General features: G+C 45.6%; 1 protein-coding gene across 1 annotated transcript in view; it reads left to right on the top strand.

Moving 5' to 3' along the window:
- Positions 1-8,024: 8,024 nt before the first annotated feature.
- Positions 8,025-13,367, top strand: part of FRAS1 (Fraser extracellular matrix complex subunit 1) — a 419,940-nt gene continuing 414,597 nt past the window's right edge. The window contains 1 exon segment of the mRNA XM_087962750.1: positions 8,025-8,446. Within this exon segment, the coding sequence (XP_087818876.1) occupies positions 8,281-8,446 (166 nt within the window). The 5' untranslated portion in view covers positions 8,025-8,280.

Genomic DNA, 13,367 nt, shown 5'->3' on the forward strand with positions numbered 1-13,367 from the left:
GCACTTTTAGGAAACCCTTGATCGGTCACACCAACGATCGAGTTCTCTTTGGCAAGCTTTATTCAGAATCAGAGAAAGTGAGGCTGCCCACATGTGGGAACATCCCAACCATAAGGAAACATGTCACCTTTTACTGAACTCCTTTTAATGACTCAAGCGTTTCAACAAGCTTTTGATTTACTCCCATAAGAAAGGAAATCTATCTTGAACCAAGCTTTCCTCGTAATTGGTCTTATACCCTTCTTTGCAAGCCAAGGACTAATTATCTTAATTTTTTTTTGCATATAAAAAAACTGGGGACAGGTCTTTATTCCCAGTGTCTCTTATCTTCCTGCAATGAAAACCTCCCCCGCTGGTTGATAATGAGTAATGGTTGGTTCAAAGCACCTCAACTCATCATGTAAATTGCCATTTGGATTCACGCTACACTAATTGTGTAGATCGCTTCCCAATTAGCACCTTTCCAAAAGGGAGAACCCTCTAGATAAATTGGACTAAATGCATTCACCACTGGCAAGTATTATTGGGAATATTGTTGAGTTCCTTCCTGCCAACCCAGAGCCATAAATGTTCTTAATTGTCATGTCTATGGAGGTTCTCAATCATCCAGGTCGTGGATGTCCCAAAGGTGCTTTTTCAACAGGCAACTGGACTTCCTTGGTTTTCTTCTTCCTTGAAGACGTTTCGCTTCTCATCCAAGAAGTTTCTTCGGTTTTGAAGATCAGTCGATAGGTCTCTGGGAGCCATTGAAGCCACTTGGAGTTTATTTTTTGTATCCTCAGGGTCACCTGAATCAGAGTGCAAATGGGTGTGCAACTTTCTTAGGACTGCTGAAAGGACTGTGCTGTAGACGGGTGATTGGTATTGTCTCTCTCTCCGACTGTTGAGAGAGGACTGTTTAATTTTAACATACATGGCCTCTTTCCATGAGGATGTACATTTACCACTGTACATAAATGGCAAGAAGGTGGAGAAGGTTGGTAGTTTTAAATTTCTGGGCACTTATATCATAGAGGACCTCTCATGCACTATAAATGCTAACATGCTTGTAAAGAAGGCACAGAAGAGGCTGTACTAAGAATGCTCAGGGAGATAAATCTATTTATCTACTTCTGTCCTACTACCGCAGCACCATTGAGTGTCCTGACGTACGGCATTCTTGTATGGTACAGGAGCAGCTCTGTAGTGGACAAAAAAGCTCTACAGAGAATCATTAAAACCGCCCAGAATATCATCGGGCTCCAGCTACCAGCCCTGGATGACATCTTTGCATCTCGCTGTTTGAGGAAGTTGCACAACATTCTCAGAGACTCTTCCCATCCTGCTCACAATCTTTGTAAACTGTTGCCTTCTGGCAGAAGATACAGAACAATTAAAACTCGGACCACACATTTTCTGAATAGTTTTTATCCCAGAGCTATAGTTGCACTTAACAATGAACTTAAGGACCACCATCAGTGAGCTGTTGGACAGTATTACTTGGTCTGTTGTGTGGATGCTTGTGTGATTTTAGGAGGCGGGGAATTTTGGTGGGTGGGGAGGTGTTTGGGGATTGTCATGTGTGTGTGCATGTTGAGTCTGGTCTCTGGTTGTTATGTGAATTTCGTTGTATGTATACTGTGTATATACATACAATGACAATAAAGAATTCAATTCAATTCTCTTTCAAACCAGTGGTCCTCTTGAAATCCTGAAGACTTTGCTGTCTTCAAAAGAAGGACCTTTGCTGTCAAATTCAGATGATCTACTGAATCTTGTCCTGATGGGCTTGTCCTCCTGTGTCGTGCCATGCATATGCGAAGTGGTTGTTTTGTTTCTCCAATCTGCAGATCTCTACATGTCTCACTGCATCGTACAGGTAGTCCTCAACCTACAACAGTTCACTTCATGGCTGTTCAAAGTTACAATGGCACTGAAAATAGTGATTTATGACCATTTTCCAAACTTACGACTGTTGCAGCATCCCCACGGTCACGTGATTTACATTCGGATGGTTGACAACTGATTCAGATTTATGACGGTTGCAGTGTCCCTGAGTCATGTGGTCACCTTTGGGAACCTTCTGAGAAGCAAAGTCAATAGTAAATCAGATTCACTTAACAGTCGAGTTACTAATTTAACAACTGCGGTGATTCACTTAACAAATGTGGCAAGAAAAGTTGTAAAATGGGGCCAAACTGACTTAACAAATGTCTGATTTAGCAACATAAATTTTGGGCTCAATTGTGATCATAGGTTGAGGACAGGGGTGGGATCCGACCGGTGATACTACCGGTTTGGTGATTTTACATTTTGCGCGTACATGGTTCCCAGAGGAATTTTATTTTGACTACAACAACCCCCCCCCGCCACTGTTTCTACTACCCACTCCTTTCTCCTCAACTCCAGGCTGGGTCATCAGTGAAGCAACAAGGAAGAAAATGGCCTCAGTCAGGCCAGGCCAGCTTCAGGTTGACACACCATCCAGTGACGGGATTCAATTTTTTTTACTACTGGTTCTGTGGGGGTAGCTTGGTGGGTGTGGTGTGGCTTGGTGGGTGTGGCTTGGTAGGTGTGGCAGGGGAAGGTTACTGCAAAATCCCCATTCCCTCCTCACCCCACTAACCTGCTTTTCAGCTCCGTTCTCCTGTGCAGGGCAACCAAAGAAGACCCAGCCGATCAGCTGGGACTCAGAAGGCAGAGAATAGATGGGGTTGCCAGGGCCAGTCAGAGGTGGTTTTTGCCAGTTCTCCAAACTACTCAAAATTTCCACTACTGGTTCTCCAGAACCAAAGGTGGTATTCAGCAGAACAGGTAGTGGAACTTTTGAGTAGTTCAGAGAACCGGCAAATACCACCTGACTGGCCCCGCCCCCATCTATTCCCTGCCTCCCGAGTCCCAGCTGATTGGCTGGTCTTCTTTTGTTGCCCTGCACAGGAGAACAGAGCTGGAAAGCAGGTTAGTGGGGTGGGGAGGGAATGGGGATTTTGCAGTATCCTTCTCCTGCCATGCCCACCAAACCACGCCATGCCACCAAGCTACGTCCACAGAACTGGTAGTAAACATTTTTGAATCCCACCACTGTCCAGAACTGTTCAGAACCTGCTGAATACCACCTCTGACATCGTCCTACTGCCAAAGGAAGGCATGTGTGAGGCTGAGGTGGGACGAAAGCCAACCCCAAAAAACCCCCTTCATGCAAAAATAGAAAAATGGCACAGCAGCGGGGAAGGCATGCCAGATGGGACAGTGTTCTTAAGACATCATCCTGCCAGGGGATTCCTCTGAAAGTTGGCAGAGCTTCTGGTGGCATGAATCGGTCCTGGCGGGTAGAAACCCTTCCATGAATTCGCTTTTGCTCGCTTCCTGTCAAAGCTGTCTAATCCCTGGATGTACACTGCGCACCCAACCCTTCAGCAGTCACTTCATCTAACTCGATTGGAGGTGGATCTTAAGAGCTCAAGCTGGCATAGGATCAGCAACCTCCTGCCTTGATAACAGATGCCCGGGGTTGGCTGTGGCATTTATTTTTCTATTAAACGGCAGGGGAGAAGCACCGGGACGTCATTATGGCACAGTGATGTTGATTCTCTTTCTCTGGCTTTAGCGCTCAGATGCCTATTAAGAGGGGGGAAAAACCATGAACCTTTTGCTTCTGGATTTTCCCTGGAGAGTTAATGACCACTTTCTTAATATTAAAAACGCAAGCCCGGTGTATAGGAGTGCTATTATTATTATACACAAAAATCAACAGCGTACACAGCAAACGAGAGAATTATGCTGGGTTTCGTATCACAAATCACTAGTTGAACCCTTCCCAAGCGTTTAGGACTGTGTGATGTATTGGCGGATTATGGGAGCAGATCCCAGTAAGGTGGCCTTCTGCAGCTGACCATTGGTGATTTTGTCAGCACCGATTGTTTTTAAGTGCTCGCCTAAGTCTTTAGGCACAGCACCCAGTGTGTCAAGTACCACTGGAACCACCTGCACTGGTTTATGCCAGAGTCTCTGCAGTTCGATTTTCAAGTCTGGTGATTTTTTCAAGTTGTTTCTTGTCGATTTTGCTGTCACCAAGTATGGCAATGTTGACAATCCACACTTTTTTCTTCTCCACAATCGTGATATTATATTATTATTATTGTTTTTGTTGTTGTTGTTGTTGTTAATCTTTGGTGAGATTCACAGCCTTTGGGGCTGGTTAGTAACGCAACAGCTCGAGTCCTAACCTAGGACCTAGGAACTGTTAAGGTAGCGTCGGAGGATATAAGCTGTTCCAAGTAAGGTGGTTTTTTTTGTAGAATCAGGGTATTCAAGTCTGATAAATTCAGGATTTCCAAATAGTGAGGCAGCCCTTTAGGTATTGCTCCAAGGGCTCCAATTACAATTGCGATAACACACAATTTCTTTTTCCAAAGTTGCTCAACTTCAATTTGTAAGTCCCGTTACTTTGTGATTTTTTTTCTTGCTGCTTGTCTTCAATTCGTGCATCACCAGATATTGCAATGTCAATGAACCAAACCTTTTTCTTTTCAACTATTGCTATGTCAGGTGTATTGTAAGCCAAGTGCCTGTCAGTCTGAATTCTGAAGTCCCACAAGATCTTGACTTTTTCATTCTCCAGAACCTTTCAACCTGATGTTCCCAGTAGTTGTTACTATACTCAAATCCATACTTTGGACAGTGAATATGATTATAATAATTGCTATTGTTGTTGTTATTATTATTATTGCCCCACAGCAGCAGAAAGGAGGAAAATAATTAATCTTTTTAGTTAAATGGAGATGGCAAACAAAACTCACTTTTGAGGGAACTCTCTTGGGGGGGGGGTGTCTAATTCTCTGTATGGGGGGGACTCACATCAGCAAACATCTGTAAGGAAGGCACAGAATCAAAAGGGCTGGGAGCTAAGCCTGAATACCTTGAATGTTCAAGAGCTGAGCTGCTCCTAAAGTTAATTATTACTTCAGTTACCATAGCACCCGGGGGGCCTCCACCTCAACAGAGATTGTGCATGAATGAAGAGGCTTGCTAACACCGTATTTTCTGTAGGCATCTGGATTATTTCTTCCTAGAAAAATGGAATGCTCTCCAAGTCATGGAGCTCCACAGATGTTGGGGGCCTTCAACGCAAACAAGGGCCAGCTCACACAGCTACTGGATAGGGAGAACGGTAGGTGAAGTCCAACAAAATTTGGAGGTCTACTGCTCCTTACAGGTAGGCCTCAATATCTGACCACAATTGGACTGGAACACCCATGGCTAAACTATGTGGTCGATAAGCAAGTTGTGCCTGATTTGACAACCATTTTGTGAATCACATAGTCGTTAGGAAAAATCAGGCTTGTGAAGATCACAAATGGCAATCATGCGATCCTACAACAGTTGTAGATACGTGCCAGTTGGCAAGTGCCCAAATTTTGATCATTTGACCGTGGGAATGATGCAATGGTCATAAGTGCAAGGACCAGCCGTAAGTCACTTTTTCAGTGCGGTTGTAACGTCAAATGGTCATTTAATGAATTTACTGTTAAATCCTCATCTTTTAATGACCCCATAATCCCTTGCGGGATGGAGTCTGGGCAACTGAACGGAACCAAGTGTTTACTGGCTGGATGCCCTTCCTGTCGCCAATGCAGAGGTTTTTTTTTTTTTAATAGCAGATACAATCACATTGTACCCAGAATAGAACTCACAGCCTACCTAGGATAGAACTCACAGCCTCCTGATTGTGAGGCATGACCTCCACCCCCTAGGCCACCGCACCACTCTAAATTAATTTACTGTTAAATCTACTCCCAAAATTGCAACCTTATTGCAAATAGAAATATAAACTCTTATTGCAGGGCTAAATATTGAGGAAATAATCATACTGATTATATTTAATTTCTTCTGAATAAAAATTAAATCTGATGGATCCATGTAGGTTTTTTAACCAGGCTTCACCCAATTTTAAACATTTATACTCTGTGAGATGCCCAAAAGCAGGTCTAAAGGATAAATTTCAATCCCAGACTTCAGTTTTGCGTGCTTGCAACTCAGATTTGATTAAATCTTACATCTACACAACACAACATAGGGAAATAAAAGGGTTTATCGCAAACTAAGAAGCTACATTGTGTGTGTGTACATTTCTTCTTGCATAAGCTCAAAATACCGAATGAAATGGTGATGAATAGATATTATATAAGCAGGGGAATGCATGGAGACATATTAAACAGAGCCACTCTGGTCTAGTGATTAAGGCACCAGGCTAGAAAGTGGGAGACTGTGAGTTCTAGTTCTGCCTTAGTGCGGAAAGCCTCCTGGGTGACTTTGGGCCAATCACCAGGAGACTGAAAGTTCTAGTCCCGCCTTAGGCATGAAAGCCGCCTGGGTGACTTGGGGCCAATCACCAGGAGACCGAGAGTTCTAGTCCCACTTTAGGCATGAAAGGCAGCTGGGTGACTTTGGACCAGAGGTAATTTTAATACTTGTGGACTTTAACTCCCAGAATTCCTCACCCCTGCTTTGGACCAATCACTGTCTCTCAAACCCAACTCACCTTACAGGGTTGCTGTTGTGGGGAAAATGGGAGGAGGGCTGTGTGTAGGATACCTTCTCATTGCCTTGATTTGTAAAACCAATACAGGTGTGATACCAATACATAAATGAAATTAAAAATCTATTAGCCCCTCTTCCTATGTAGAATTCTTTGCAATAGCCTTTCCATTTCCCTACACGGGGGCGTTCAAAAGTAACCGGAGTAGAGCTTTGCTGGCTGGGGAATTGTGGGAGTTGAAGTCCGCCAGGCTTAAAGTTGCCAAGGTTGGAGACCTCCGTCTCAGGCTCAGGTTGCACGCTCCGTTCGCGCTCTCTTTTTCACGTGACTCTCCGGAATCTTGGCCAGCCCAGCACGATCGCCACCCCCACTCCACCATTGCCCACCCCTCCCTGGATCCGCCGTTTTCACCTCGAGTCTGCCCGGGATGGGAGTCGGAGCCCCTTACAAAAAACAAAGAGATTTGGGTGGGTGGTTTGCACAAAGGGGAGTATTTGTCGTGGCTTAAAGAGGAGGGGGGAGGCGAGTGATTTTTAATTAATTTTTTTTTTTTAAAAAAGCCTTCTTGCAAAATGTCCCTTCGCCGGTCGCTTTTGGGCGCGGGATCCACAACCTCCCCCCTCCCCGTTGCAAAATCCCAGCCCGCCACGGTTGCAAACCGGCGCTTCCCAAGATAGGATTGCAGAGAGGTTGCACGGCTCGCTTGTGCTAAATGGGTTTGGGGGGAAGGGAAGCTGGCAACACACACATACACACCGACCCACAACGCTGCACAAAGCCCGGGAGGAGGAAGGCTGGGGCGTGCGCGGGGGGAAAGAAAAACTCGCCGATCTGCTTTTTGCACCCACCCGTCTCGTCTCTCCCCCTACCCCCATAGGATCTTGCACTGGAGATCTTGCGCTGGAGATCTTGCACTGCACCGGATCTTTTGCACTAGAGATCTTGCGCTGGAGATCTTGCACTGCACCGGATCTTTTGCACTAGAGATTTTGCGCTGAAGATCTTGCACTGCATCGGATCTTTTGGACTGGAGATCTCACACTGCATCGGATCTGGGAAGAGGGGGTGGGTGTCTTTTGCTCGCTGCCGGGATGGACCGGAGGAGCCCGCGTGGTAAAGTTTTCCCCGCCGAAGCAGCAACGTAGCCGAGCCGGGGACTCTGCTTGGCAGGATGAGGGTGGGAGTGGGGGTTGGGGAGTCGATCGGTTGGGGGCTCGATTCCCCCTTTTCATTTCTCCTTCTGGAGCGGCGCCCGAGCTGCGGGCGCCCCGGAGAGAGAAAAAGCAAGCCTCGCCCGGGACGCGCCGGTGGGCAGTTCCGCCGCAGCCTCGGTGGGTGGCCGGCGGGCGGGCGACGTCAACGCGGGATCCGGGTGGAGGAGGAGGGGATCTTCCAAAGCCGTTGAGTGGGGGGGGGCGGGATTGCGGGATCGCGAGCGGAGGGGCCGGTCGCTCCGCCCGCGGGGGAGAACTTAGGGAGGAGAAGTTGCGCCGGGCGCCCGCTTGGAGAAGCCGCCGCCGCGTTTGGCGCAAAGAAGAGAGAGAGAGAGAGAGACCGGTCGCTTGCTTGGCCGCCAAGCTCGCTCTTCGCTTGTCCAGCCCGGACTTGCCTCGCGGTCCGCAGCCAGTCCGGCTCTTGCGGGGATCCCAATAAAAGAGATCTCCTCCCCGGGCCTCCTTTTTGTTTGCCGCCTTGCCCGGAGCCGGAAAGGAAGGCTGGAGAGCGGGGCGAGGGGAGATTGGGGGGTCGCCTGGCTTTTTCTGATGGTGCCCAGGCGAAATCCTGCCGCGAGTTCGCAGCCGAGGAAAACCCCGCGGGGCTCGCCTCTTACACCCAGCCCTCTTTGCTTGGCCATGGATTGCCCCGCAGCGCCGCCGCGGCTTCTTCTCGCCTTGGCTCTCTTCGCCCTCTTGCCCCGCGAGGCTGAAGGTGAGTGTGGACCACCGCTCCCATCATCCCCGGACTTCAGCAGCGCCAGAAAGTCCGGTGTATGTGTGTGTGTCGGGGGGCGGGGAGGAGGTCGAGAGAAACTTTAGTGGTCCTTAAAGGGACTTTCCGCGGCTCTTCTCCACCTCTGCACCTGGAGGGCTTCTGCCACCAGGTGTTGGCTCACCTGGCGTGCCCAAGTGAAAACCCTTGTGCCCCACATGGCATGGAGACGGGACGGGACCGGTAGTAAAGTTGGGCTGATTCTTACCTTCCACCGGCTTGTCCCAAAGGTGCTTTTTTTATCCCCTAAGAGGCATCTGGACTTTCTGGGTTGTTTTTTTTCTTTGAAGACGTTTCTCTCCTCAGCCAAGAAGCTTCTTCAGTTCTGACTGAATGGTGGAGAACGGAATGGTTTATATTCCTTGCAGCCATCCGTGGAAAAAGCTTGGATGAGTCCAGCTGCCTTTTGAAAAAGCACCTTTGGGACAATCGTCACATGGAGGTTTGAGCATCTCCATAGACCAGGGGTCTCCAATCATGGCAAATTTAAGACTTGTGGACTTCAACTCCCAGAATTCTCCAACCAGCAAAGCTGGGAGTTGAAGTCCACAAGTCTTAAATTTGCCATAGACAGTCAGGAGTTGAGCTTGAGTCAGAAGGAGAGATTATTTTTACATGGGACTAGTAACTTCACAAAATTATGCATCCTTAATTTCTTCAGTTTTGATACCTTCCACGGTGTTTTTTTTTCCTAATATATAATTTTACTGAAAGTTAACCCAAAGGTGCTTTTTTTCAAGAGGCAACTGGACTTTTTTTTTTTTTCTTTGAAGACATTTCACTTCTCATCCAAGAAGTTTCTTCGGCTCTGACTGGATTGGTGGGGAATGATTCAGTCAGAGCTGAAGAAGCTTCTTGGATGAGAAGCGAAACATCTTCAAAAAAACAAACAAACCCAGAAAGTCCAGTTGCCTCTTTTAAAAAAAAAGCACATTTGGGACAACTCTGAACCTGGAAGGCTGAGAATTCTCCATAAACTTCCACCGGTTTGCTTTCACACAAACGGAGGAGAACATAAATTAGCTGAACAAAGAGTTGGCCCCATCACATTGCAACAACCGTGAAGTAAGCTGCTCCAAGTCCACCTGCAGAAAATTTAAGGGCAGCCAAGGGTTTTTGGTGTCCCATTTTCCTCGATGGAAAACGCAAAGCCAACAATTTGCTACCCTTTTTTTTTTTGACTCTCCCAGATTTTTTTGTCTGATGTCGGGAAGCCTTCTGAAATTATGATATAACTGATCCCTGTTCTTAAATCCAGGTTAGGCATTCTCGCTAATACCAAACCAGGTTTTTTAGTTGGATTTAAAGGTTTCCTGCAGGAAAAAAACATTCGAAGCACGGCTTCTAGACTAAGTCTGTGTGATGCATCAACTTCCAGATGTTCTATCCAAAAGCAAAAGCTTGTCTTTAGGATAGGATATCATTTGGTGAACAGGTATCAATCCACTGGTTGCTCTTGCTTTGTCAGAAGATGGTGGTTGTAGTGCAAGACAGATAGCAAACCTGTCATATCGGGGTCTTTATCCAAAGTTTGCTGTCATGTCCTCAATCTTTTTGGAGGTTTTTTCTTCCAAAGTGGATGATTATTTCTCTGTCAAAGCCGTCGGTTCAGCATTTAATATCTGCATCGTTAAAGCAACTCTAAAATTGTTTTCTGTACTGTACTTCTCGTTTCTGATTTCCAAATTAAAACGCTGAAACACAGCATTGGTTTGGTAATCAATTCAGTATCAACTCCTCTGGGACTGCCTGCTTTTTTAATGTACAGGTAATCCTCAATTTACGGCCATTCGTTGAAGGGTTGTGGAAAACGACAATGGCGCTGGAAGAAGTGACTTGCCACTCAGTTCTTGCGTTTAGCCTGCAGCCACACAATCGACATTTGCACGATTGCCACTCAACATTGTCTTTACAAGACGAGGGGTGCGGTGGCCCGGTGGTTAAGACATGCTGGGCTTGTCCACTGGAAAGTTGACAGTTTGAGACCCGAGCGCCGTGCGACAGGGTGAGCTCCCGTTCTTTGCTCCAGCTCCTGCCCGCCTAGCAGTTTGAAAGCATGTAAAAGCGAGTAGATAAATAGGTACCACTTCAGTGGGAACGAAACAGCGTTCCGTGCACCTCGGCATATAGTCATGCTTGCCACATGACCACGGAAGTATCTTCAGACAATGCTGGCTCCTTAGGCTAAAAAATGGAGATGAACAGCGCCCCCTAGAGTCAGTGAATCACCACCCGCGTGACTGGACGGGAAATTTACTTTTTTACTATATACTGGCAGGATCCTGGGTTCATGTGGTTACCAGTACCCAGATTCGCTATGATTCACGTAACAATGGTGGTGATTCACTTAATGACCGTGGCAAAAGGTAAAATTGGGTGTGACTTACTTGATGACCACATCGCTTAATGATGGAAGTTCTGGTCCCAATTGTGGTGTAAGTCAAGAACTAGCTGTATGTATAATAGGTACCTGGTGAAGTGTGTGTTCATTTTGCGCTACTTGTATACAGATAGTCCTCAACTTAACAACAATTCATTTAGTGACCGTTCAAAATTACAACAGCACTGAAAAATGTGACTTAATGACCGTTTTTCAGTTACGACCTTTGCACTTGACAAAAGAGTGACTAACTTATCAACTGCAGTGATTCACTTAAGAACTGTGGCAAGAAAATGTCTCACTCAACAACAGAAATTTTGGGTTCAATTGTGGTCGTAAGTCAAGGATTACCTGTACTTTCATCTCTCACAACAGTATTTATACAAACTAAAACAAGTGACATTTAAAGGATGCTTTAGCTGGCTTGGATAGAAAGCATCCCCCAAAATAGGTAGTCCTTGACTTACGACAAACAATTGAACCCAGAATTTATGTTGCTAATTGAGAAATTTGTTAAGTGAGGTTTCCCCCCCCCTCCATTTTACGAATATTCTTGCCCCATTTGTTAAGTGAGTCCCTGTAGTTGTTAAATCAGTAACACGGTTGTTAAGCAAATCTGGCTTCCCCATTCATTTTGCTTGTCAGAAGGTAACATGACACGGCAACTGTCATAAACGTGAGTCAAGCATCTGAATGTAAATCACGTGACCGTGGGGATGCTACAACAGTCATAAGTGTGAGAAATGGTCATAAATCTCTGTTTCCAGTGTTATTGTGACTTCGAATGGTCACTAAATGAACTCTTGTAAGTCAAGGGCTACCTGTAAAGAGATCTTGAATAGATTAATTCTGTTGCTGATAAATTTAAGGGCACCTTCCCCAGGTGTAGATCCTTGTTAAAAAAAACACAATTTCCTTTGCATTTCTGTAATTTACCCCTTTCTCTGATGAACATCAATAACTGTTCTATGTTCTTACCTGAAGTTGGAAGTGACACAATCCATGCAGAGAAAGAGAGGAGAGGGAGAGAGAGAGGGAGAGGCATAAAGTTGGGTTATGAGGATTAATTCTTGGAAATCTTGCATAATTTATGGCAGCACACAATAAATCTTATTACTGCGCAATGAACTTATTTCCCATCCTCACCTTGGATTATTTTCAGAGAGGAACAAGATTGATGGCTCCTTCAAAAGGGGATTGTCATTGAAGGGGGCGGGGGGGGGGGTGTCATCTGGAATTTAAGCGTCTGTTCTACAGCCAGTCATATTCAAGTGTGCGTGTGGTTCATTGGTCTTGGGTTGGCCATCAAAGCACAAACAAAGGTTGGAGATGGTGTGGCATGGCCCTGTTTTAGATTAGGAGTCTCCAAACTTGGCAATTTTTAAGACTTGTGGACTTCAAGTCCCAGAATTCCTCCTCCAGTCATGTTACCTCAGGAATTCTGGGAGTTGAAGTTCACGAATCTTCAACTTGCCAAGTTTGAAGACCCTTGTTTCAGATTAGGAATCTCTAAACTTGGCAACTTTAAGACTTGTGGACTTCAACTTCCAGAATTCCTCAGTTGGAGTGTTCAGTCATGCAAAATCTGTGTTTTTCTTGCCTGACAATTTGAAGATATATATGGACTCAATTCCCAGAACTCCTCATGGCTGCCTGAGGGATTCTGGGAGTTGAAGTCCACAAGTCTTAAAAAGTTGCCAGGTTTTGGAGACCCCTACTTTAGATCAGAGGGTTCATTTGCACCAGAAAAGAACTTGTGTGGGATTGGAAAAGGGGTGTTTTCCTCTTGAAATTACGGAGTTTAAGACCAGAGAGTTGGAGTGTTCGGTGATGCAAAAATCAGTGTTTTCCTAGCCTGACAAAGATATATGAACTTCAACTCCCAGAATTCCCTGCACTTTGAGGCCATTTTGTACAGAAATCAGTTGCTCTCAAAAGCTGAAAGGATCTTTCTTGTTGAGTGACCCCTAATGGGACCAGCAAATAAATTATAAAGCGAAGCGGTAGCTAACCACGACTGTTCTTACGATCTTACTTCAACTTTCCTTTGCTTTATGGACCTGCGAAGGTCGTAAATACGAGGATTGGGCACAAAGTTATTTTTGCATAGTTGCAACTGCGAACAGTCACTGTATAGGGCGGTTTGCTAAGTGAGAACTGCCAATGTCTGCCTTGGTTCTTTGGGGATTAATGTTTCTGTTTGTGAAACTGCGTTTTAGAATCTTTTTTGTAGTTTCTTACCATCATTTGCTCTCCTGTCCTCTGGGGATGCTAAGAAGCCCCAGTTATGGTCCTTGTAGTCATAAGGGAGCGAAGATGTGTAGGGAAGGGATGGAAAACGGAGGGATGCCTTATACAAAATCCAGGATGTTCCCACCTGTTGGAAACTTTTCTTTTAGTGCTTGGAAAAGTATTTTAGGTGGTGCCAGTAAAAGGATGAAGATTCTTTTGTGCTGTTTTTCTTTTTCTTTCTCCTTAATG

Source organism: Notechis scutatus, chromosome 4 (genome assembly GCF_049901735.1).
Source record: "Notechis scutatus isolate UNSWTSFEM ecotype Mainland chromosome 4, rNotScu1.2, whole genome shotgun sequence".
NCBI lineage: Eukaryota > Metazoa > Chordata > Lepidosauria > Squamata > Elapidae > Notechis > Notechis scutatus.